Source organism: Alligator mississippiensis, chromosome 3, assembly GCF_030867095.1.
Source record: "Alligator mississippiensis isolate rAllMis1 chromosome 3, rAllMis1, whole genome shotgun sequence".
In the NCBI taxonomy this organism is placed as follows: Eukaryota; Metazoa; Chordata; order Crocodylia; family Alligatoridae; genus Alligator; species Alligator mississippiensis.
In genome coordinates this window covers 201,751,502-201,774,622 of record NC_081826.1, presented here as the reverse complement: position 1 = coordinate 201,774,622, position 23,121 = coordinate 201,751,502, and the positions used below count along the sequence as shown (strand labels likewise).

At 40.0% G+C, this 23,121-nt stretch overlaps 1 protein-coding gene across 7 annotated transcripts in view; it reads left to right on the top strand.

Annotated features, from left to right (window-relative positions):
- The first annotated feature begins 719 nt into the window (after positions 1–719).
- TLE1 (TLE family member 1, transcriptional corepressor) overlaps positions 720–23,121 on the top strand; it is a 91,539-nt gene continuing 69,137 nt past the window's right edge. For 2 of the 7 annotated variants that reach the window (XM_014608710.3, XM_014608709.3), the window contains exons 1-5: positions 722–1,184; positions 1,869–1,969; positions 4,093–4,156; positions 4,259–4,303; positions 22,487–22,549. In XM_014608710.3, the coding sequence (XP_014464196.1) occupies positions 1,161–1,184; positions 1,869–1,969; positions 4,093–4,156; positions 4,259–4,303; positions 22,487–22,549 (297 nt within the window). In that variant the 5' untranslated portion in view covers positions 722–1,160. Of the gene's footprint in view, positions 1,185–1,504; positions 1,593–1,868; positions 1,970–4,092; positions 4,157–4,258; positions 4,304–22,486; positions 22,550–23,121 lie in introns of those variants that run through there. The other 5 variants (XM_059724812.1, XM_059724811.1, XM_059724810.1 and 2 more) reach the window with 3 other exon arrangements.

Genomic DNA, 23,121 nt, shown 5'->3' with positions numbered 1-23,121 from the left:
TGCAGCTGGGCCCGCAGGGTTAAAAATGACCAGCCAGCTGTAGAAAGAGCCAGCGGGCATCAAGTCAGGGCTGGGAACCCTGTTGCAGCTTGACTTAATTAATTATTTTTAAATAAATTTTTATTTCTATCTTATTTTATAAATAAATAAATAAATAATTTTATTTTATAATATATTTTATTAATACATTTTTAAATTAATTTTTTTTTAAATTTGATTCATTTTTTCTTTATTATGATTATTTGAAGGTGGGGCCGGGCCAGCCGCCCCTGTGAAGGGCTCTCTCCTGCTTCCCAGCTCTGCTCCGCGCCTGGACAGCCAGGTCTGAGCAGAGGTACCCGAAGCAGGGCTGACCCGGAGCCTGGGACACGGCTCATCCCCCGCCCCCCCCGCCGCGAGAGAGCGGCACAAAGCGGCGCCCAGCGCGCTGCTCCCGCCCCCCCTCCCGGCGCCCCCACGTTACTTTGATTGACAGCTCAGCCTCTCCACCGACCTTCCCCTTCTCCCTGCCTCTCGGAGAGTTCCACTGTCTCCTATTGGTCGGCCCGGAGGGGTCCGGGCCGGCCCCGCCACAAACGCTTTCTTGGTGGAGGCCGGGCGAGCCGGAGCGAGCTCTGGCGCCGCGTTCGATTGGGCGTGACGTCAGAGCCCCACGTTGGCCCCCGAGGAGGCGATTGGTGGCGGGCGCGGCCCCGCCCCCCCGCTCCTCCCGGGCGCCGAGCTGAGTGCGAAACCGCGTGTTAATGCACCGAGCGCGGCCGAGCGAGCGAGCGGGAGAGACGGGGAGCGCGGGTTCGGCCAGGGCCAGGCGAGGGGAGCCGCGCTCGGCGCCCGGGGGGACTTGCGCGGCGGGGACGATGCCGCCCGCGGGGTTGTGCTGAGCGGCGCCCCGCTGCTGCCGCGTGGCCGAGGAGCGCCCGCGGGACCCGCTCCCTTGCTGCCCGCCGAGACTTGGCCCGTCCCGCGGAGCAGGCGCCTGCCCGCTCCGCCCGCCCGGGGCCCCGCTGCCCCGGCGGCGGCGACAGCAACAAAGGCGGAGGAGGAGGAGGAGGAGGAGGAGGATGCCCTTGGCGCGGGGGCGCTGAGCGGCGCTGCGGGCGGCGGCTGGGGCTACCTCGCCGAGGACTGAGCTGCGGGCGAGCGCGGCTGCGGCCAGAGCCATGTTTCCCCAGAGCCGGCATCCTGTGAGTAGCACGTGCCCCGGGCGGGGGGGTCCCCTCATCTCCTGCCCCTTTTGGACTGGGGTCTTGCTCCCCCTCTCCTAGCCCGGGCCCGGGGGGGCGGGGGTTGAGTTCCCACCACTCCGCTCCCTTCCCTTCCCTCCCCCCCCAGCCCAGAACCCCTGGCTGTGCCGGGCTTCCTGTCCCCCCCTCTTCCCCTCCCTTTTGTTTCATGTCTAACTTATTTGCATGCAAATGACAGGGGAGGGGAGGGGCTGCCCTGCCCTTGGCTGCCAGGTTGGCTCCTTCTCCCTCTCCACTCTGCTGCAGCCAAACTCAGCCGGGGCTGGGGAGTTGTCTCCCCCCCTGGCCTCACGTGTAACTGTGGGGAGGAGCTGGCCCCTTGCCCTGCCTGGCATGGTGGTGACAATTGTAAGGGGGAGGGGCTGGGGGAGTTGTGGGCATAGGGCAGGGGCCACCTGGTTTGGAAAGGAGGGGGAACGAGTAACAAGTGCGAGGGGAGGGAAGCAATGGAGCTTGGCAGGCTGCTCCCTCCCAGTGCCCGTCCCACTAGCTTTCCTGGTGGGATGCTGCAGAAGGGACCCTAGTTGACAGGATGCTTCAGGGAGCTGGGCTGTGGTCCCTAGCGTGCCCTGCCTGCTTTTGTTTCAAGGTTTTCTTTTTTTTTCTCTCTCTTCTCTGCCTCAGACGCCGCACCAGGCTGCAGGTCAGCCCTTCAAATTCACTATCCCGGAATCCCTGGATCGGATCAAAGAGGAGTTTCAGTTCCTCCAAGCGCAGTATCACAGGTGAGTCCTGCCTGCCGGCTTCTTGCCTGCTCTCTCTGCATCAGAGAATTGGGCCACATCCTGCCTCGAGGAGGATTTCAGGCTGGTACGCAGTGTGCTGGCTAGCAGGGTGTGTTTCTTTCTCTCTTGCTCTGTGCTCACTGGGGGAAAAGCAACTGCCGTTTGTATTTGTCACCAGATGGTGGCGTGCGGAGTCACAGATAAAGCCCTGTCATTCGCTCCTCTCTCTACTTGCCATTGTTTTCACTGTTTTTGCTGCTGTTAGATTTGTAGAGAAGCAGGGCCAGAAGGGACCTGCAGAGTTTGTGGTCCAACCCCCCTGCCTGAGGCAGGATCATCCTTATCCAAATCATCCCATGCAACAATGTCCGGTTGAACTTTTATTCGTGTGCGTTCAAAGCTTCCTGAGAGCTGTCAATATTTGTGTTTTCTTTTGCTGATGGGCTAGGCTGAGAACAAGCAGGTCAGTGGATACTCTTGCCCCATCCTTGCACTACTGAGTTACTGTTGAAGTAAGAACTTCAAGTTCAATAAGATGTCAGGTATCCGGGTTGTAGCCTTATTGGTCTAGAGGCAAAAGGAATCGGGACTCATGGTAGAGGTGATCTCTTATTAGACCAACTAGATTTTTGCAAAAAAAAATTTCTTTAATTGCTCAGTTAATTTAAAAGTTCAGTAAGAGGCAGTGTAGACTAAGGATGTGGGCTGGGAGTTGGGGCTAGCTTTACTATGCAGTGCGACCATCTGTAAAATGGGGAGACTGTTTGACTTAGCGTGGTCGTGTGAAACTTAACTCACCTTTGTAAAAGTGTGTTAGAATTCTTGAGTGCAAAACCTTGGTAAGGGCAAAGTAAATTGAGAGAATATCCAGTCTAACTTGGTAGCAGGAAATATTAAAGGAGCTAATTCTCATGGTAGTTTGTCCTCTATGGTGTGCATTTTTAATGAAAAGATCAAGGAAATGCCAGTAATTGGTATGTAAACAGGGGATGAAGATTATTTTATTTTTTTCTTTTTTAAGAAAGCAAACTCATCAGAATACCACTGAAAAGATGACTTAAATCTACTGAAGCAGTCATTAATGGCTGCTCTCCCAGCCTTGAAGCATGCTGTTCTTAGTTTGTATACTTTGTGCCAAGGTCTCTGTGTGTATATTGAGGATCTGCTTCCTCTCTCTGCATGCACAGCACTTCTGGCATTAACAGAGACTGTGTTCTTTGGCATGCAGCTTTATCTTGTTATAGTGTAGAGATGATCTATATAGGGTTCTGCATACAAATTCTCTTATTTCTTGAAGACTTTGGTTAGATATTTTGTCTTGCGTGATCTTGTGGTCTCTGGGCCTTATCTGTAGATGAGCACTGGCTTATCAAAAAGCCCTTAATTAAAATTGTGCAATTCTTAATGTAAACTACATGTGTATGAATAAAAAGTTGAGCATGCACATTCACCACTTGTTAAAGGTTGTTTTCTCGCTGATATATATTATTTTAAGTTGACCGTTAGTCCCTATCTTGAAGCAAATAATATTTTGATTTTAACAAAGGCATTGGAATTGGTTATGTGAAACTAGTTTTTATTTTTATTCTAAGTTTTTTAAAGTCGAACTGACTTTTAAGTAATGCTTAAAGCCAAAAATAGTCATGTTTGACCCAGCTAAACAGTCAGATCACTCGAAATAAAGGCTTAGAACCAGAACCTAAACAAGTTTATAGAAGTAGCTGTGTCAGTAATTCTTACTTGTTTTACTTCCTTTTCAGTGCACGACTGTAGCCCATTAGGAGTTAAACTGTAGTGAAATCACATTATACTATAGTTTGGGAGTTGTGACAATTTCTGGTCAAAGGGCTAACTAAGCATACTATTTTTGTTATACAGGCTGTAATGAATAGATGTATTTAAAATAAGTTTGATCTGACTGAACAGTAGTTCTTCTTATGTTCCTATTTAGTCTTTGTATTAAATACTAAACTAAAAATTTTATGGATATGTAGCAATGAGAACTTGTCCCTGTCCCCACCCCTACCCAAATCACTTTTTTCCCCTGCCAAAGTGGAAATAAGGCAGGTAGATTTCAGGACAAATGATGTAACCTTTACATTCAAGTGTGTTTTATTTTATAGCCTTAAATTGGAATGTGAGAAACTGGCAAGTGAAAAAACAGAAATGCAAAGGCACTATGTGATGGTAAGTATGGTGGATTTGTCTTGCTCTATTAATTGAGTTTTTTCCAAAATATTACTGTTTTACAATTTTAGGTTAATGTATTTTCCTTTTTTTTAATTTTAGTATTATGAAATGTCATATGGACTAAACATTGAAATGCACAAACAGGTAAGATATCTGTGTTCAGAAATATACAGTCTAACCTATAATGTGGCTAGTGGATTTCAATATAGCTGTTGGATTTGTATTTATATTAGCATGTTTTTGTCTGAAAGAGTAGATTGATTCATAGTTGTAATTGGTAAACTCATCACTGAAAGTATAAATAAGATATCCAGAACAGTAACCTTCTGTTCTCTGTTGGTTTTGCGGTATGTAAGGGATCTTAGAAAAAGGCTTGTCTTTGTAATTTTAAAAAAGAGAAGTGCTCAAGTTTGATATCTTATAAGGAACTATGTGGAGTAATTCTTGGCTGACATAGTCTGGGATCTGTTTAACAAGAATTATATGTACACAACATATGTTGATAGTTGCTGAAATCTTTGTCTTTTAAAAGTATGAAAAGATTAGTGACTTGAAGAGCTCTAGTTATGACTTCGAGTTTGCAAGTTCCCATAAAATTCACACTTATGGCCACTATAATGGTGAATAAAAAGAGTATTGAACTGGAACAAGGCACTAAGGACCTCATAAGAGAAGAAAAGCTAAATGATTGCTCAGCCCAGAGGACCCTCAATTGAGTAGTCATTGTCTGCCAAAGAAAGCATTAATGGCAGGGTGCAAGTATTCTGTAGATATGCTGACATTCACTTTTTCATCAAGATGCTGGTACAATAAGTCTTTCAGAAATCGATGGCCTCTTAAAAAAATTATCATTAGATGAAGTTGCACAGTTGGACACATTTCAAAGTGCAACAATACAATTCTTTCTTGATGTATATGTGCTATTTCATCTAAAACTCTTGTTTCATTAAATTAAAGAGCATGGCTGACCGGCTAGGGCACAGCAAAGAAATTGATTAGTTCAGGCTTCAGATCTTCAGTATATTCAAAGACTTTCATTAAGCAAGAGTATTTCAGAGTTGAATTCTGCTTTTGTAACTTTGAACTCTTTGATTTTTTTTTTTATTTTTTTTTGGTCCCCCCTTGTAAATTTATCGTATGCTTAATATTTGGCAAGGTGATATCATTTTGTCAAAGTTAGATATTTTTAGTTTTAGATGTGGTGTTTGAGATTGTATTTGTTTTAAAGTCAGAGCATTGACTACTATAGAAATATTATGACAACTTTATTGCTTTGAGGTATGGTGAAGAACTAGAGTGCTCTTTTGCTGTTGTTTAGTGCTTTAGGACTTTTTTTTTCTTGTAACTTTAAATTTGGAAAAGTGTCAGTTTGGCCTTGAGGTAATTTATTGATTCCATGAAGGACTCTTAGAAAATATTTATCTTCAACTTAATTTTAGACTTCAACATGCTGACACATTGTGCTGAAACAACAACCTAAATCAGGCCTCTCTTGATGCATGTTGTGGGCTATGTAAAGTTAATTAATTGGGTTAAAAGTTCTAGGAGCTGTCTTCGTAGAGGGCTATAAAATATTGCAATGTTTGGGGGAGTGTGCAACTTTAATAAATGTATCAAATGTTAGCTATTTACTCTAAAGCTTCAGCTCACAAAATCAGAGTATCCGAGACTTGCATTTTGACCACAACTTTGTGCATTGCAAATTTTTAATGTTTTATGTGAACGTGGTGACTAGTTTTATACCAATGTGCAGTGATAGTGTAGAAGTTCTTTAAAGTAAACAAGGATGTATTATACCTGCAGCAGTCTACCTGGGGAAGGCAGGGTGTGTGGCTAATACTGTAGTCTTAACGTTGCCTTAATTTAGATTTAAGAAAAGCTTGAGTGGAGGGAAAATAAACTTTTGTAGATGTGTAAGGTAGGTTTAAGAACTAAGTTTGATAGGTAAATTAGTTGCTTTAATGTTGAAGGCTACTTGTATGTACAGGTGGCATGCTACCATTTACAAAAGTATTGTAATTTCTGTGAAAAAAGAATGCTGTCTTCCTTCCTGCTGCAGTATGCTAAAGCTTCAAATTTAGTCCCAAAATATTAAGTGTAAGGAAAAGAAAACACAGTTTTAATTCAGTATAGGTGGCCTTAAAAAGAAAAAAGCAACAGAACAAAACAAAAAACCCCCATCCTTTTGAATTTTCAACATTAACAGTAAGTTCTGAGGAGGCATTTGGCAGATAGTAATCATAATTCTTATTAAAACTGGTGACGTCTAGCCCCTAGGGTGTAGCCAGGCTCAAATTGATGCTTTTTGCTGGCTGATCACCAGCATGGCCTAAGTGCTCATTATGTTGTAGAGAGGGCCTTTGGAGCTCTCATTACGTTTGACAGGAATTCTCTCTAGGGGAAAACTGGGCATTAGCTAGACTCCTGACAGGCTGAAATTATTCCTGCTTTATGGCTTATAACCAAATGCTAGCAAGGCATCATCAGGGGACACGAAAAATTGTCATTTCTGACAACATCTTTGTTACTGAAAAATGCAGTGATGGGGAAACTTTCCACTGAACAAGCTTTAATGTTCTTAAGGCCTGTCTCCTGTGTGGATGCTACCCTTGCTCTGTGTGAAGCCCTTCAGAGTTGTTGAGCTGGTGTGTTTTTATGTTATTTCAGTGTCACTTCATACAGCAGTGTGTGCACCAGCGTTAAAATGGAAGTGTCACTCAGATAAAAAGTGATGTGTTTGTTGCTTGCCTGCTTGTGTAAAAGGTTTGTTTGTTGTATTGATACTGTGTTGTGTCAGCAGTTCCCAAAGCCTTCAGTTCAGGAATTTATAATATCAGCTATTTCATTAAGATTCCTACCAGACAGAATATTGCACATGCAGATTGCTGCATTAAAACTGGTACACTTCTCTCTAATGGAAGTGAAGTCAGGAAATGACAAACTTCAGGTTGCCTTCGTGGCCTTCGCTCTCTTCCTCTCTCGTGCATATGTATTGCGGTAGTTTTTAATTGCATAACTATTTATTTCACTCCTAGTATTCCTGTATAATTGGATACTGGTCAAGGAGTATAGCTTCAGCTTGAGGTGTTACCGTTTGTAGCTTTAATCTGGATTCCTTGTACCATTTGAATACTGCTTTTTATGTTGTTCTGCAGCCAGTCCTATTAAGAAACTAGACCATTGTTCTCAAATAGCACTTAGATATAAGATGTGACATGGTGTCCAGAATACATAAACGTATAAAACAGGTTTTATACACTATGGGAATCTGCATTTTTATATCCGGGAGCATTGTTTAGTTTTTCTTTCTGAACTATTCCTTTCATGGTTAATCCTTTCCAAATCTGATTTTCCCATTATGACTTCTATGGCTACGGATAAGGGTACTTCGTGTGCTGGCACCAGGGCACAGAGTTCATTGGATGCTGATAGTTGTACTGAACTCGAAGCATTGCTGTCATTGGGTATTAGAGCTATGCTGCTTTATTTTCGTCAGCCATTTCTGTCATTTTCTGAAATAAGTCATGAGAGAGAACTTATGTTTTTTAGAGTCCAAATTGTTAAGGTGCAAGGTTAGCTTTTGTTCAGTGGCAGGCAGCCAAAAAAACTTCACTGCTGTTGAACCCACTAACAGTATATAAAACCACTGCAGTGTACATTTGTTTGAGTTTCTGCCATTATAACACTGACAGGTGAGTCTCTGTCTCTTTGGGTGGATTAGTGTGATCTTTGTGATGTGCCTTAAGGCAAACCTGTTATTTGGCAAACCTTTTCACTTTCTTTGACTTGTTGCTTTTCGTCTTCCAAATAATAACCTGACCAATACACTGACCAGTAATACAAGAGCAAAATTTCTACTTAGTTCAGTCTGTCTTGTGGAATCATTTTTAAAGTCTTCATACTTAAAGGTTTAAATCTTCTAGTGATATCTTATTAGAGCAACAGTCTCCAGGAGTGGGTTAAATAGAGGGGAATAAAGAGGCTTACTTGGCTCTGCTCTGCTCTTAAATAGGGTGGCAGTATTGTTAGAAGGGATTTAAAGACAATTTTTTATACTTTCCCCCTGCCACTTGCATTTTAATTATTGGAGTGAATAGTTAAACATTGCTCTTAAAGATTTTGATGCTGGGTAATAGCAAAGCTAGAGGCTTTTTCAGTTACCTTTTGCGCACAAAGGACACACAATCTGTCTTTATCTTAAAGGAAAACATCAAGTTGTCAAAGTTGTAATATAGCATTTTTCCCTTCACAAAAAGCTGTGTTTAATTTGTGAATACTTGCAGCCTAAAACTTCTGATCAAGTACCCTCATCTCAATTATACACCCAGTACTAGTATAATAAATGTTGCCAATCTGAGCATGGGGGAATTGGAAAGCTGAGAGGATTGGTAATGAGATGGAACATTTTGTTTCTTGATCATTGGCTTGAATGTGTCCTAGGTCAGTTACAAAGCTACTATCTGGTAGTTATTTAGTGGACTGTGGAAAATGAGCTGGTAGATGCCGTCTACTAAGAAATGGATAGAACTGAGAACATGGCGATCTGTTGTTGAAATTATTGTAATCAGTTCCAGAGTTAGAATAACCTTAAAGACGCATTAAATGCATGATACTTGTGACATTGCTTTCCATGTGCATTCAAACTACCTTTTTGTGCAGTGACTCCTTTGCTAGATTTGCATATAAAGCTTGCTCTCCTCATAATTGTTTCCTGGATAGCTGTCAGTAATGAGGGGAATGCGGGGGAGGGGATGAGAAATCGCATGCTTACTTGAAATACTTCTCTTGTCCTTCAGTCCATGCTGATGAAACTTTATTCTGCAGGAGAGTACTCTTTTCAGATATCTTTATCTCCTCAGGGAACTGATTTAAGCTTGATTTAACTGCATTTCTAGTTGTGACTTATCAGTGTAGCTATACTGGTAATGTCCTGGGAGCATAAACAGCAGTGTGTGAGCAAACCTCCACCTTGCATCTGTTGGTATTTAGATCAGAAGAAGGAAGAACCCTTACTTGGATTTCCTTCTTCCTTTACTTCACTCTTTTCACTCAGTTTATAAGGACAAATCAAAAGACTGTCAGGTCTGGCATTTGAATTGCCTTCTTTCTTCTGTGTCTAAGATGCATTGGTGTGTGTACAGGAGAAGCTTTCGTTGCCTTTGGTTCTTGAAAGCCGTGTTTAAAATGGAGGACCTCACTTTCTCAGTTTAATAATGGGTCACTTTTCACCTCATTAAACTCCTTCAGAACAAATTTTAGATAAGCGGGTTGTATGAGGGTGAAGCTGTGTAATATTCTACTGTACTTTTAAAAGTAACTGCAGCTTTGGGTAGAGCTAGTCATAGTAGAGCTAGAGGCACAGGAAACTAGTTGATTTGACTTTTGTTTCTTACTGTACAAGATTGGATAGATGGATTTATTAGGTCTCCACTAACCCAGGCTATCCTATTCCTGGTTCCCTGTTTTGGATTAGACTGTGTCAGGTGTGGCCACGGAAACCATAATGAATGTTTGTTTATTACTTATCAGGAGTGCACTCCTGACAACTTGAATTCAATTATTGTTCCCTTTAAACAATAATTAGGGAAAGCCTTTTAGGTACACGTGATAGCCGTTTCTTTTGTACTTCTGCATGGATAATTCACATCACGAACTGAAATTGGCTTGGTGCTTGCTCTGTGGGTAACTGTTCTTGAAGTAAGAGGCTTTAACAACCTCTTATCAAAGTCTAGTAGTTTGGGAAGGTGACATGGAGGAAGTGTGCTTTTCCTCAATGTTAAGGCAGATACTTTAACAAATGTATTCTTATAAACATGCTTGCTAAGTGTGAATGTTTTAAAGAAATTCTGTGTATTTCATTTAATCTTGAACCGCTACATTTCTCTTTTACCTAGAGCCTGCAAGTATCAAGTGTGTGTATATGTTACTTGCAGTGTCCTGGACAGTAGTCTCATGGTTGATGCAGTTCCTGGGCGCTATAGTATTTAAATCAATAACAAATCACTTTTCAAAATATAGCTTACTTTTAAATGGATACAAGCGGAAAATATAATTCACTTAAGTGCTTGGGAGGGCTAAATCATCAGGGTTTTTTTATTCCTTCTATTTCATTTTATCATCACTAATCTTTTTTATGTAAGAAAAAATGGTTAGCTGCTACGTGAAAGATTTATACAAACACAAAGCAAAGCTGTTTGTACTAGAGAAAAAGTGAAACTGTTCAGTGTTGCCACATGTACAGAATGGGGGAGAAAAATCTTCAAAAACTGTAGTCAGAGGTGCTATTACTACCAGTTGGCACATTTTAAAAAAGTTAACGAGTCTTGTTTTATGATTTTTTAAGTGTTGGTATCCCTTTAAACACTGAGTTTATAATGAACCATTTAGCATCCATAAGCATGCTGCAGTTAATTTTTATAGTTAACAATTAGCAGAAATGATTTAGATAACATTTATTTAAGGATTCAATAATCCCTCTTAGTGAAGGAGAACCTTTCTGATATTTATAAAGGAGATGCTAGCAAATTGCAAGGAAAGGAAGTGCAGAACTAATCACAACTGTTCTTGTTCGTGATTCATCAGTTTCCTTGTAAACACAATGAAATTGGTGCAGATAAGAATTTGGTTTTCAATTTATTAGGAAGGATGTTGGGAGGAGCAGATGACAGCTCATTTGAAATGTCATCTGTGTTTCTCTGGATAGGTGTTTAAAAACAAAGCATCTTTGGCTATTTAATAGACTGCTAATGATATTGCTCAAAGAGAAGCCCAGATTTCTTTCCAGTGTTTTTGTTCTTCTTCCAGCTTTTTGATGTCTTGGGTAAACAGTTGGTCAAAGCAACTTACAAGTAAGGTGACCAGTCAGTATATTGACAAGAACAGACACAATAGAAAACTGCATTAGGAGGCAAGCCATTGGGATTTGAGTAAATATATTACAGAACACAAGTGAATTGCCGATACTGCTTGTTTAGCAGTTTGCAAGGGCAGTGGCAATATGGATTTTTGAATTAGAAAGGAAGGACTGTTCTTTCTCTGTGCTGGAACATCTAGTTGATGGCTGAGGGGAAAATTGATTTAGAGAACAAAATGCTTCCGCCTCTATTTGTGCCATTTGAAAGGCATCTATGGATTAGTGAGTGAAAACAAGAAGGTGGCTTTTGGTTTAGTAGAAGGGGAGCAGAATGGGTTTGTTTGTTTAGTTGCATCTTGATCAAATGTTAAACATGAAGGAGGGGGGCAAAGAACCATTTTATGAGGTCAAGATAAGAAAACTATGTATAAAAGGGAAGTGTTGTGGACTGACAAAGTGTACCTTGTTCTAGAATTGCTTTACAAATGTTTGTTTTCCAGTAAATCAAACCCCAGAGGTCTTTGTAGTCTAATAACCTCAAATCATCCTCAGATCTCCTCATTCATATCTGGGCCTTTCTGTTCAAGGCCAGAGTCCACCCATACTTCACTTCTATTTTAATATCAGTAGCATCAGCCTCCTTGTCCAGGATCTGTACAAGTAAATCATCCTAAGAGCTTAAAATCAGATTTGGGAAACTGATAAAACTACCCATATGCACTAATAGAAACCTTTAGGTTTCTCCCTCCACCCTACAGTATAGGAAAGTTTTACATGAAGAGGCTACAAAGAGTGCTTTGTTCCAGAGACAGTGTCCCCCAGGGAGAGAACAAAGTACAGACATGAAGTGGAGCAGGTATAGATAGATGTGTTCCTGGAACATCCTCTCTGAAAGCGGCAGTGCAGGATCTTGCATGCACTAGTGTGCGATTTGAGACTCTTCACATAATTAAACAACTGTTGATAAGCAGGTTGAATTGCTCTGAAGATGTTCTTGGATGAATATGGCATCTAGGTGGAATTTGAGGATTGAGGGAGAAAAATGGGTGGGAAACTTACCAGAGGCAAATATTATTTCTTCCTTCAATTCAGAGGCTTAACTGAACATTAGTGCCTACTGAAGGCTAGATAAGGAAGCAGGAACAGTGTAATTCAAAGGCTGGTCAATGGGCTCCAGTACACAGGTGCTGAGTGGCATAGAGCCGAATTCCTGAAGCAAGGATATGCTGAAAGTTGGATTAGTGGAGAGATGTGATAACTTGTCCCTTTTGTTTAGCTTGGTTTTAAAAAGAGTCTTGACCTGCTAAAGAAGTGTGAAAGAAACACTTTAGCATCTTGACAACAGCCTCCTGTTTGCCAGTTGGCTTGGGTTCAACAGCATTTACAGCTGCAAGTGGGACAGGCAGTTTTTTACAGTGCTTGGTCAAGAACTGCTACATAGCTTTCCATGCACTGTTATAGAGAGAATTGGAATGAGACAAGTGAAATGTATCCAGTTGCTGCACTTTATAGTTGAATGACAGCCAAACCCATAGTAGACATCTGATAAGTGTAACAGTTGACTCCTGCATCATATATACCTCATGTTTGAATAATTTGACCTTTTTGTAACTTAAACTGACATCTGATAGGCTTCAAATAATGTAACCTAGGGTCTTGGATTCAAAAATGTAAATTTCAGTGTTATGGAAATTAATGTATTGAGGTTTGCAACTTGTACATCCTGGAATTTTTTTCTCCTTGTTCCTCCAAATGCCATTTGCACTCTCAATTTTTCTTTTTCCCCCACATGCAAAAATTAAATGTGAAGGCAGTCTTACTGTTTTAATATCCTCATCTTGTGGGTGACTGACCTTGTGATTAAGATGAGTACAAGTACAAATGTGGGGCAGTGGGAGAGCTGCACTTTGCTAATGATATGTCATGTTAAACTGTTAGCTTTTGCCCAAAATGCAGGTATTGTTCCCATTATTTGAAGTGGGATTGTTCCTATTGCTGCTTGCAAGGTTGCATCAAACAGTCTATTAAAGGGGGAAAACTATCTGTTCAGAATAAGCCCTCCCACCCCCTCCTATTGGTGAGAATATTAGTCATGACAGTGTTTATAATTTAAAATACAGTTTGAAGACCAACTTCTACAGTTTGTCGCATACTGGTTAATATGGCTGTAAAGAGGAGATGAATGTGGCTACTTTTCTGAGTCTATTACTCAGGAGGCCTGTAAATTTGATTGGCTGTTACAATTCTAGCAGAATCATTCGATTTGAGAGCTATAGAAAGATAAGATATCCAATTACCCAAATGATTTGCAGGGTTAGCCAACGTTGTCATGGAGACGCGAGTTGGAACAAATTAAATTTTAAGCAATAAAATAATCTTAAAGCACGTCTGGGAACAAGAAAATTTGGCAGTGGCACTTACCTGAATTGAATCTTAGCTTGACATGCTGTTGTTTGACATTGATATACTGTGGGGGCCTAAACTTTTAAATGGCATGTTGCCTTTATTTTTTTTTCCCCTCTTTTTTTTGCAGCCATTGCCAAAATAGACTGTAGTGTATTAGTTTTAAATAAAAGGGCATTAATAATACATGCTTATCTTGGTGCTCAACTTGGATTCAGTAACTCATGAACAGCAAAGTTCAGAGAATGCTAGACTTAATCATTTGAGGCTTTTGAATATTTAGGTTTTCACATTTAATTATACCTCAAAAATTCTTAGCAACTACAGCTTATAGAAGAAGTACTTAGGTCTTTATGTAACAGTCTTCTAGCAGGCATGTGCTTAACTGCATAGCATGGAAGTACCTCTTCATTGTGGGTGTGTTCAGGGAAGGATTATATATGAATGTGTGTACTTTTTGTTATTTTTGATATTTTTCTTCCTTTTTTTTTTAAAGCAAAATAATTACTATTATAACTGAACTGCTTCTACAGCAGTGCAGCAGGAAGATGAGAAGATACACAGTGGGAGCTAAATATTAGATGATGAATAAAAAATGTAAATAGAATGCTGGTTTTCTTTTCTTTTTTTTAATAGTGTGTTTTTTTTCCTTAATGTTACATTTTGACTGATTCATGGCTTGCAGCATGAATTTAAAAACAGTCAAATATGCCCCATAAAGAAAGCTTTTATCCACATGTCTGTTAGACAGATGGAGATGAAAATTGGTCTGAGGTCAAGCCATTTGCAGCATTCTTGCAGCCTTCGATTTTCCTCTCATCCTCACCACAGATCATCTCAAATGATTCAGTAATGACCAAACGTGCAACATTGACCTTTAGTCCCTGGTGGATTACTGTGTTACACAGTATAAATGGCAGGAAGTCCATTTTGTTCATCTAGGAGTTCAGCGTTGTACTAGGTTTTATATGGGGGGAAAGTGCAAGTGGACACAGTGTACTTAAATTTGGTTTCTGTTGCTTTTGTGAACTTGACAAGCAGTATTTTTTGTGTGTTCGCTGAAGTTTGACATTCTCTATGATTGCTCTCCCCCCACCTTCTCTTTTTTAAATATGGCTTTGGATAATTTGATCAATCATTATTTTCAGGCTGTTATCAAAAGTGTTCAAATTAAATTTAGAAACAAATAGTTTTTGTCCTGTTTTGACAAAAGGGGTGTTGATGATTTTTTTCCACTTGTAATTCTGCTCTTCTTATTCTGATGGATTTCATTTTTTCCCTTAATATAAATCAAATGTTAGACTAATTTGGTATACTAAAATGTTTTATTTTTACAGTGGATTATCTTTCTGTACTTCATGATTAACAAAAAATGTATGAGTATGGTCCTGATAAGCCAGTTGGCTGTTATTCCACAGCTCCTTTTTTTAAAACCAAAATCCTGGTTTCACAGTAGTCAGTGGGAGTCATGTGAAACTTCCTTTCAACTTTTTCCTATTGTTTAAATAGACCAGAATGTACTTTTTTGGAATAATTGCAGCAAATTAGCCCTGCACTCTCCCTGAGTATCACTCCAGTTTTCTCCACAATCTCCTGCTTTTTCTGCTCCTTCTCCTATGCTGTGTGCCATAAAAAGAGGTTGTCCATGCCACAGGTTGGCCACCCCTGTTTAAATAGACTCTTTTAAGATTGAATTGCATTTTCCTTTTCTTAACCCAAAGCAAAAACCTAGCAGCTTCCTAACTAAACTGTTGGTTTCTGCATGAGTTTTTACATGTCTTAAAATGAGTTTCTAATGTCTTAAATTATTCCCAAATTATGATTGTAAAAAATGAACTGGACTTGTAGAAAATTTTCCTTTTAATAATCTCCTTTTTCACAATGTGCAATAAATCAGTACAGTTGTATGGGCACTGTGTCTTAACTGCTTAACAAAAAGATCTACATAACAGATTCTTGTATTTAGTAGCTAGCATGGCTGTTTTGTTTTTGCTATTTATGTCAAGAATGCACTTTAGCAAAATGACAAATTAAAGTACAAACTTGTGCTTGGCAACAGTTAGGTCAAAACATTTAAGTCATTAATTAGAAGGAACTAAGGCAAAAAAATACACAAATAAAGATGCAAAACATTGCAGGCTCAGCTTCGTCTTACAAAATGCTGCTGAATTCCTTCATGTTAATTTTTAATGATGCTTCAAAAGGAGGGCAGCACTTGAGTCAGGGGCCTGACAAGCTTGTCATTTGCAAATAAATCAAAAGACCATCATTGCAACAGCAAGAACCAATGAATGGGATTGCTTTGTCATTCTTTGATAGGCCCGCCACTCTAGCCTTCTATTAAAAATGAATGTATTCAAGAGGCTCTGCATTAAGAACATAAACAATTAAGGGCACTTGAGATGCTCTGCTAAGAGCTGCCATACAGATACAAGAGCTTTCACATGAGATGCAGGCCTCTGCAATCTGCTTTGCCAGTGAGCCAAAGAACATAGGCAATTAGTGTTGCTGTCTCTGCTCAAGCAGCTTTCTTCAAGATTTTTTTTTTTACCCCTCATTGTTTTAACTGCCCTATATGCCTAAAAGATCAGCAGTTGGATGACAGCTGTGTTAAATTGGGAGTAAGTGTTGCTAAAACACTTTTGGAGACTGCCAGATGTCTAAGACAGAAAATAAGAACTATATACATCTTCATAAGCATCAGTAATTGGTGACTTAAGTCCTGATTAGCAGAACCACTCAGATGCCTTTTAAAAGAAGTTTTGACTGGTTCAACTTTGGAGCATAATTCAGGAGGAGTTGTGGTAGGGATTGATCTCATAGTAAGTAGAGGGTTTAAATGACTACAATCCTGTCTGGATCTTATAGTTGAAGCTTTTTCATTCAGCAAATGTGTGTGGATGCAATATTCTTGTTTGTGTTCTTTCCTCAATTCTAAAACGAGCAACTGACTTTTCTACAGTAGTGAACGACATGGTGGAACTCACATAGGAACTGGCTTCCAGTCAGAAGATCTGCATGCTTTAGGTTTTGGGGGTCAATGGACATTTTTGAAAAATTTGGACAGAAAGCTTATTAGAGAAGTGGGGACAGGGGAGGAGAGGTGAGGAGTCAAGTGTTGTGTGTATTCATTGTTTGTGCTTTGTTACAGCAGTATAACATGTGCCATACTTTGGATATTAGGTGATCCCTTCAATGGATAAATTTGACTTGATATGTTAGCACTGTAGGATTATTTTTTTTTAATTTTTTTTCTTTTCTTTTGCACTAAAGTCTTTTCCTGAATTGAAATTCTTGCTTTAAAAGTTGCAAAGAGTAGATGCAAAGCAAAATTACTTTGCTTTGATATACACAATTATTACAATATGATCAAAGCAGAAAAGCAACAGTACTGAAGTGCATAATTATGTGCAATATCTATGGCTGTGTATGCAAATACATGCTGTGTGAAGTCTGAATGCTTTAGTTAAAATCAGTGGTTCTCAAACTTTGGAGTTGATGCATGTCTCATTGCCTTCAAGGTACCACTTTTTGTGAACTTTGGTGAATTGAGTGGCACCCAATTTCAACAACTAATTTATAGATTACAGTTCTTAATTTCCTTGCAGAGGAGCCTGGCAGTGGAGATGAAGGATAGTTCAGGCAGGGACAACCTTGAGCCTGTGCTGATTTGCTTAGTTTATCAGCTTATCGCCTAACACTTCACTTGCACCGCAGGACACCTGGCACCCCAGGGTGCCCAGGCAGCCTGGATGAGAATCGCTAAGTTAAATGCATAAAAGTTGCATACATTGCAACGTTTGTAAAATTCATAGCAAAAGCCAGCTGCACTGTGCATGAGCACATTACTTACCACAATTTCCAAGCATTGGTGAAATGAAACATTTTAATAAATTATTAAAAAAACCCATTCATTATCCTTCCGCTCCATTCCCCCCACACCTATTACAATTCATGCTTAGTTTAGGGTTGTCAGTTGTAGCCATGTTGGTCTAAGGACAAAGGCAAACAAAGTATTTTGGGTAATCCCAATATCTTTTATTAGACCAACTCAAATAGTTGGAAAAATTCTTCTTAGCAGGGTTTTGGGCATAAACACTCTTTGTGCATGTTTACTGCCCTCTGGATGCTTTGCTGCTCCATCCAGGAAGAGCACAGACCATCTGCAGATGCTTCCTCAGCCTGACAAAGGGTGTTTGTGCACGGAAGTTTGTTAAGAAGAATTTTTCCAACTGTTTGAGTTGGTCTAATAAAAGATATCAGATTTACACAAAGAACTTGGTCTGCTTAGTTTAGAGTAGTGTTTCTTAATGTGGGACATATTTCTAGGAGGAGGAGAACTAAAGTCAAGTTATAAAGGTGTACAAGTCTTATAAATGTGATGGTTAGGCCTTTAACAACATATGGTAAAACTAATGAAGCTTGTATATGTGTGTGTGCCTGTTTCTGAAGAATTTTGTTGGAGATTAACTTGTAGAAATTCTGGAGATGCTGTGTTTGGAAGGAGGTTTGGTGTAGTTCACATCGTCAGTGAAACCCAAGTTCTGTGCTGGGTGCTCTTGTAATCAGCTTGGATGCTACTTCTGCAACCAGCTTGGATGTCTATGGTACCTCACAACCTCCTGTTAGTTGTAGTTCTTATCTATTTCATGAAGAGTTAAGAACTCATTCAGCATGTTTTACAAATGAAAAAATGTTAAGTGACTTCTTCATGATCCTGTAGCAATTTTGATTGAACCTGGGTCTCATTTGACTCCTATAAAGTTGAAAGTTGGGGAACTTTCTCTCTTTTTTGGGAGGGGTGGTGGTGCTGGTAATAGTATTCAAATTAATTTATTCAAATTAAAATGGGACTTTTTCTTTAAAAGTTGATGGTGTCCCTTTCTGCTCAGTTTAACAGACCTTTCAATATACAACGAGAAACTGATCTTTGTAGAGTAGTTGAATAGAAGAGAACTGTGGAAACAATGTTTTCTTGTGTGTGTGTGTTTTGGGGTGGGATTTTCTTGGGGTTTTTTGTTTGATTTTAGGACGATTGTCACAAATCGCTTTAAGCTTATTTTTTTTGTAAATGTTAACTGACTTGCCCTTCCAGACTTTTTGAGGGAGTGAGAAATATAAAATCAGTTTATGCTATATTAAATAAACAATGGGAAAGTGATGCAGTGTCCAAAGACAAGTGATATTATCCTGGTATTTTCTTGCTTCCAATCTGCCTGATCCCTTTTGCAGTTTTCTGAGAAAAAGGAATTTGAAAATTCATAGGTGTTAAACTTGAAACACTACTGTGATCCCAAATAAAGTGGTGCCATATTTTAGAATCATGAGATCAGGGCTGGACTGGATCTTGTAAGGTCCTTATAAACCCTACTTTTCTAAGGCAGGATTATTCCTGTCTAAATTTATTCCAGGCAAGTGTTTATTATTTTTGTTTTGCTTTCCTTATTTCAAATTACTTTAGATTCCTGTTTTGTAAACCTCGGATCTACGTGTTTGAGGGCCAGTTTGTCTAAGTGTGCACCTTGCACACAATACTGAACAGCTTAGAAGACTTTCTTTTTTTTTAAAGAGCCATTAACTGATCAGAACCAAATGGTTTCAGCAAAGTTATGGTAAATCAGCATCTGTTTTAAGAAGTATAGGCTGGAGAATCTTCATATGGGCTCTTTTTGACTAAACCTGCTTTTCACCTGAAACTAATGTACTCCTTTCACTTTACTTTTCATCTTCAAGCTCTCTTTACACTTCTGTTACAAAAGCCAAGGTCTTGTGCCCTGTCTTTAATTGGGGCATTTTTTTTATTGGGGTCTATGCGTGTATCTTGTCCCTTATGGGGATAAAAGACGGTTACATAGCAGTTACCTGTCTTCCTATTTTAATGGCAGATCTCCAGCTCTGGAGGGCATGGGGTGGAGTTCTCTGTCCATCCTGTACTGAGTGAATTATAGCAGAAGGCAGGGTAGAACTGCACCTTACAAACTAATTCAGAGACATTTGCTGCTTTATAAAGTGAAATGCTACCCTGCCTTCTCCCTGCCTAGAAAGTTAAAATGGCTAAAATTCCCATAATTAACAACTGTTCAGCAACAGTTCGATCATACAGAAGGAGCTTTCCTAATGTACTACTGTTGCTTTTAGCTTATTTGGATTGCAGTGCAGCCCAAAACACACATTGGGATGGGGAGTCCCTTTGTGCTAGACATGCAATTCAAATTCCCCCCATGCCCCACTTTCCCCCCCAGTACTCTCTAGTTTGGTATTTGTTTTCTTGTTGGAAAGTGTTTCCATGAACAAACAAACAATGGCTTATGATTTCATCCTCTTAGACTAAAGACTACTACACTTTTTTCTTCTCTAGAAAGACCCCATTCTCTACCCTGAGTGGGGAGTACAATTATGGCAAGCTCCAGTGGGACAGCTATTGAGTAACTGAAGTTGTGGGGCTCAGGGCTTGGAGCTTTTTCTACCAACTTTATGCCCATGGAAGGTTACCTCTGATCTGGGTAAGACTCACGAAGGACCTTTTGTTGCCTTCCTTGGGGGCATGCACAGATCAGAATGAGACAAAAAATAATTGCCCCAAGATCCTTCTGCAGGTTTGGGGGATAGTGGGTGCTTTTTTGTTGGTTTTTTTTGGGGGGGGGGGGGGTTGGGATTGGGGTTTTTTGTTGTTGTTGTTTGTTTTTTGGCTTTTTTTGTGTACAGCAGGATTTTCAGTATTGATCAGCCACTGAGAGGAACAACACCTCTTCAATGTGTTATTGTTATTTCAGGGAAATCTGGAAGGAAGTTGATGCTGTCTGGCATAGCACTAGTTATCTTCTATTGTTTCCCTCTTGGTAGTTTACAGCTGGGGAAACGGACACAGGATTTGGTGATTTATCAAGGATTCAACTCCTTAAAAGTGTAGGAGGTGCAGGCTTTGGAGTCATGGACTGTAATTCTCTTACCTTGCCCTGTGAGGTTTCTGTTTTTGTACAGATCATTCAAGGAGTTTTTCAAAAGCATGACTGGAGAGGCTGCCCAGCTTCCATTAACTTTCAGTGGGCTGAAGAGTTGTCACTTATGTCTTTTGAAAATCTCCTCCTTAAGACTAAAGAGGTTAAGTGCAAGTTGGAGGATGTTCTACCTACCTCCCTGCATGCTAGTTATAGCTACATGTTTCAAATGTTGTTGTAAATGCAAATATAAGTTTGTGGCAGATGGAAATGACTGACCCCCAGGAACCTTGTTTGTGACTCTGTAGACTGTTGTGTGTGTGTTTGGGGCAGGGGGAGAGTGACACTTGAAACTGAGGTCTGCTCTGCAGAACTCACAATATTTGATCAAACTGTGTTCTCTTCTGCTTTCAATGCGGGTGATCCTTCATCCTCTTTTCCTTCTCCTAAGTTATTACTGCTGCTTCAGCATCTGCTTAAGTGATTCCTTATCTTGATCAGGGCTCCTATGTTTTTTCCCCTTGGGCTCTGGTCCTCCATCTACTTCTTTATTTCAATTGATTCCTGTATGGACGTTTTTGAAATCTGTCTCTGATAACTCTGTCCTATCTTGTTGCTGTCAGTTGAGTACCTCCTGTGTGCTCCTGATTTTTATCTTGCTGTCTCCAAAATTGACTTTTCCTTCTAATCTGTCTGCGCCTATCCCTTTCTAGTATATCGGTTTCTTTATTCGCTACTTCCCATACTACCTTCTCCAGCCTCACTATCAGTATTCTTGCCAAAAGTTTTCCTGCCTACACATTAGTAGACCTCATTTTTCTCTTCTCTCGGTGCCCCCTTCATCTCATATTCTTGGTGCTGCCTTCTGCATTGCCTGACAAACCCTTTTTGTTCTTCTTAAAGACCCTTCTAGGAATTTTTTGTGGTATCTTGCTCTCAACTATAAGCTGTTCTGTTCTGTTTTGCTTCTGATTCATAAGATGTAAACTTTGTGGCAGGTAATAGGTCTTTTTCTCACTCTTTGTTTAAAGGGGGGTGGTAAACTTATAGATCTAGGTCAGCTATATAATATCTTTCACTAAGGGGGGCAGAATGATCCAGCTTGAGTAGGAGGCATGCAGGCAGAAGGACCCAGCTGCCACCACTACTGCTGCTTCTTGCCTCCCCACCTGCCCTGTGCTGGAGCTCTGTTCTGGCAGCAGGGACTGAACTCTCCCTCCACTGCAGCCCCTGGCAGCTTTATTGTATGTAGTGTGGCACAAGGACAGCTCCCCCCTTCCACAAGAGCCCAGGCAGCTGACTGCAGCCTGGACCTGGGGAGTCCCTTGCCAATGAATACCACCAAGTCAGGGTGTCCCTGGTCATAAGTTGCTCAATATCAGTGATTCTCAAACTGTATGTGGCAAGACTTTTTTTTTTTTTTTTTAAGGGTCATGCACGCACAGTATTCGCACCTTTAGGTATGCATATACCTGAAGGAGATTCTCAAGATAAACCCAGAAATCCACAGTGTCAAAAATATTCTTGCCTTTTGTGGCATTTCTCAGTTGTTTGCAACGGAAACATTGTGCTGTTGTTTTTCCATAGTCAAAAAACAAGTGGAAGTTAAGAGCTGGCATTTTCCAGTAGGGGTCTTCAGTCTAATGGGGTGTGCCTTGACTCCAAAAAGGTTGGGCACCATTGCTCTAGATGGTAATCACAGAAAAGGAGTCTTCCTTGCATCAATTTTGTTTTTATATCACACTGCTTTATGTTCCTTTAACTTGAAACATAATAAATCCTCCCTTTTAAAAGGCTGTAATTTATGCTGGATTTTAACAAATGCTTTACTTGTTAATGAGTTATTCATAAAGACCAGGTTTGTGTGTAATACTTGTAGTGGTAATACTTGCAATGTAGCAGATGTCCTGGAGTAATCACATAGACCTGTATCCTGGAGTAACTCACTAGACTAGACCTGTGTCCTGATTGGAATTTTATATGTGAACCACTCACACATGCATTGCAAATGAGAAGGTCAACATCTTCGTGAATTTTTACAGTCCCTTTACTTAATTTGATCCTGTAAACTAGCTAATGTATGAAAACATACCTAATATGTTTTTAACCAAAATATCTGCTTTTTTTCTACAGACAGAAATTGCCAAGAGATTGAATACGATTTGTGCGCAAGTCATCCCATTTTTGTCTCAGGAAGTAAGTAAAACTGTTCAGCTGTTACAGTGCAATTATGTTGCTTCTCTGTTTGCAAATTAGCTAGTTTTAAGAAGTTAATTTTATCACAATGCACAAGTGTGAGGAACATCTGTTAGAGCTGAAGTGTGCAAACCCCCTGCTAATTTGGTCTAACAGATCTTAGCTCAGACTGAAGATCTGGTGACAATAGCTCATCCTCAAATTAATTCTTGGGGGGGGGTGTGAATCTGTAAAATGACTATCAAAATAATGATTATTTGTTTTCATTCTTGATGACATACTATCCTTAACACACTTAGCAGTCAGGTGTTACATTCAGTGAAATAAGGAAGTTTTATGTTAAAATTGGGTCTGATATTTAAGTAAGTAACATACAATGTAGAGTAGTTAACTTGCACAAAATGTTTAAGAGTATAAAACACTTTTCAGAAATACCTACAGGATTTTTTTGTTCCCAGTTGCCTACAGTCTGAAGCTTTGGAAGCTGCTTCTACTACATTTTACAACCTGTTTTAGATTATACTTTCAAACACTGTTTATAGTTATTAAGTATATTTATAGCACACTGCCTA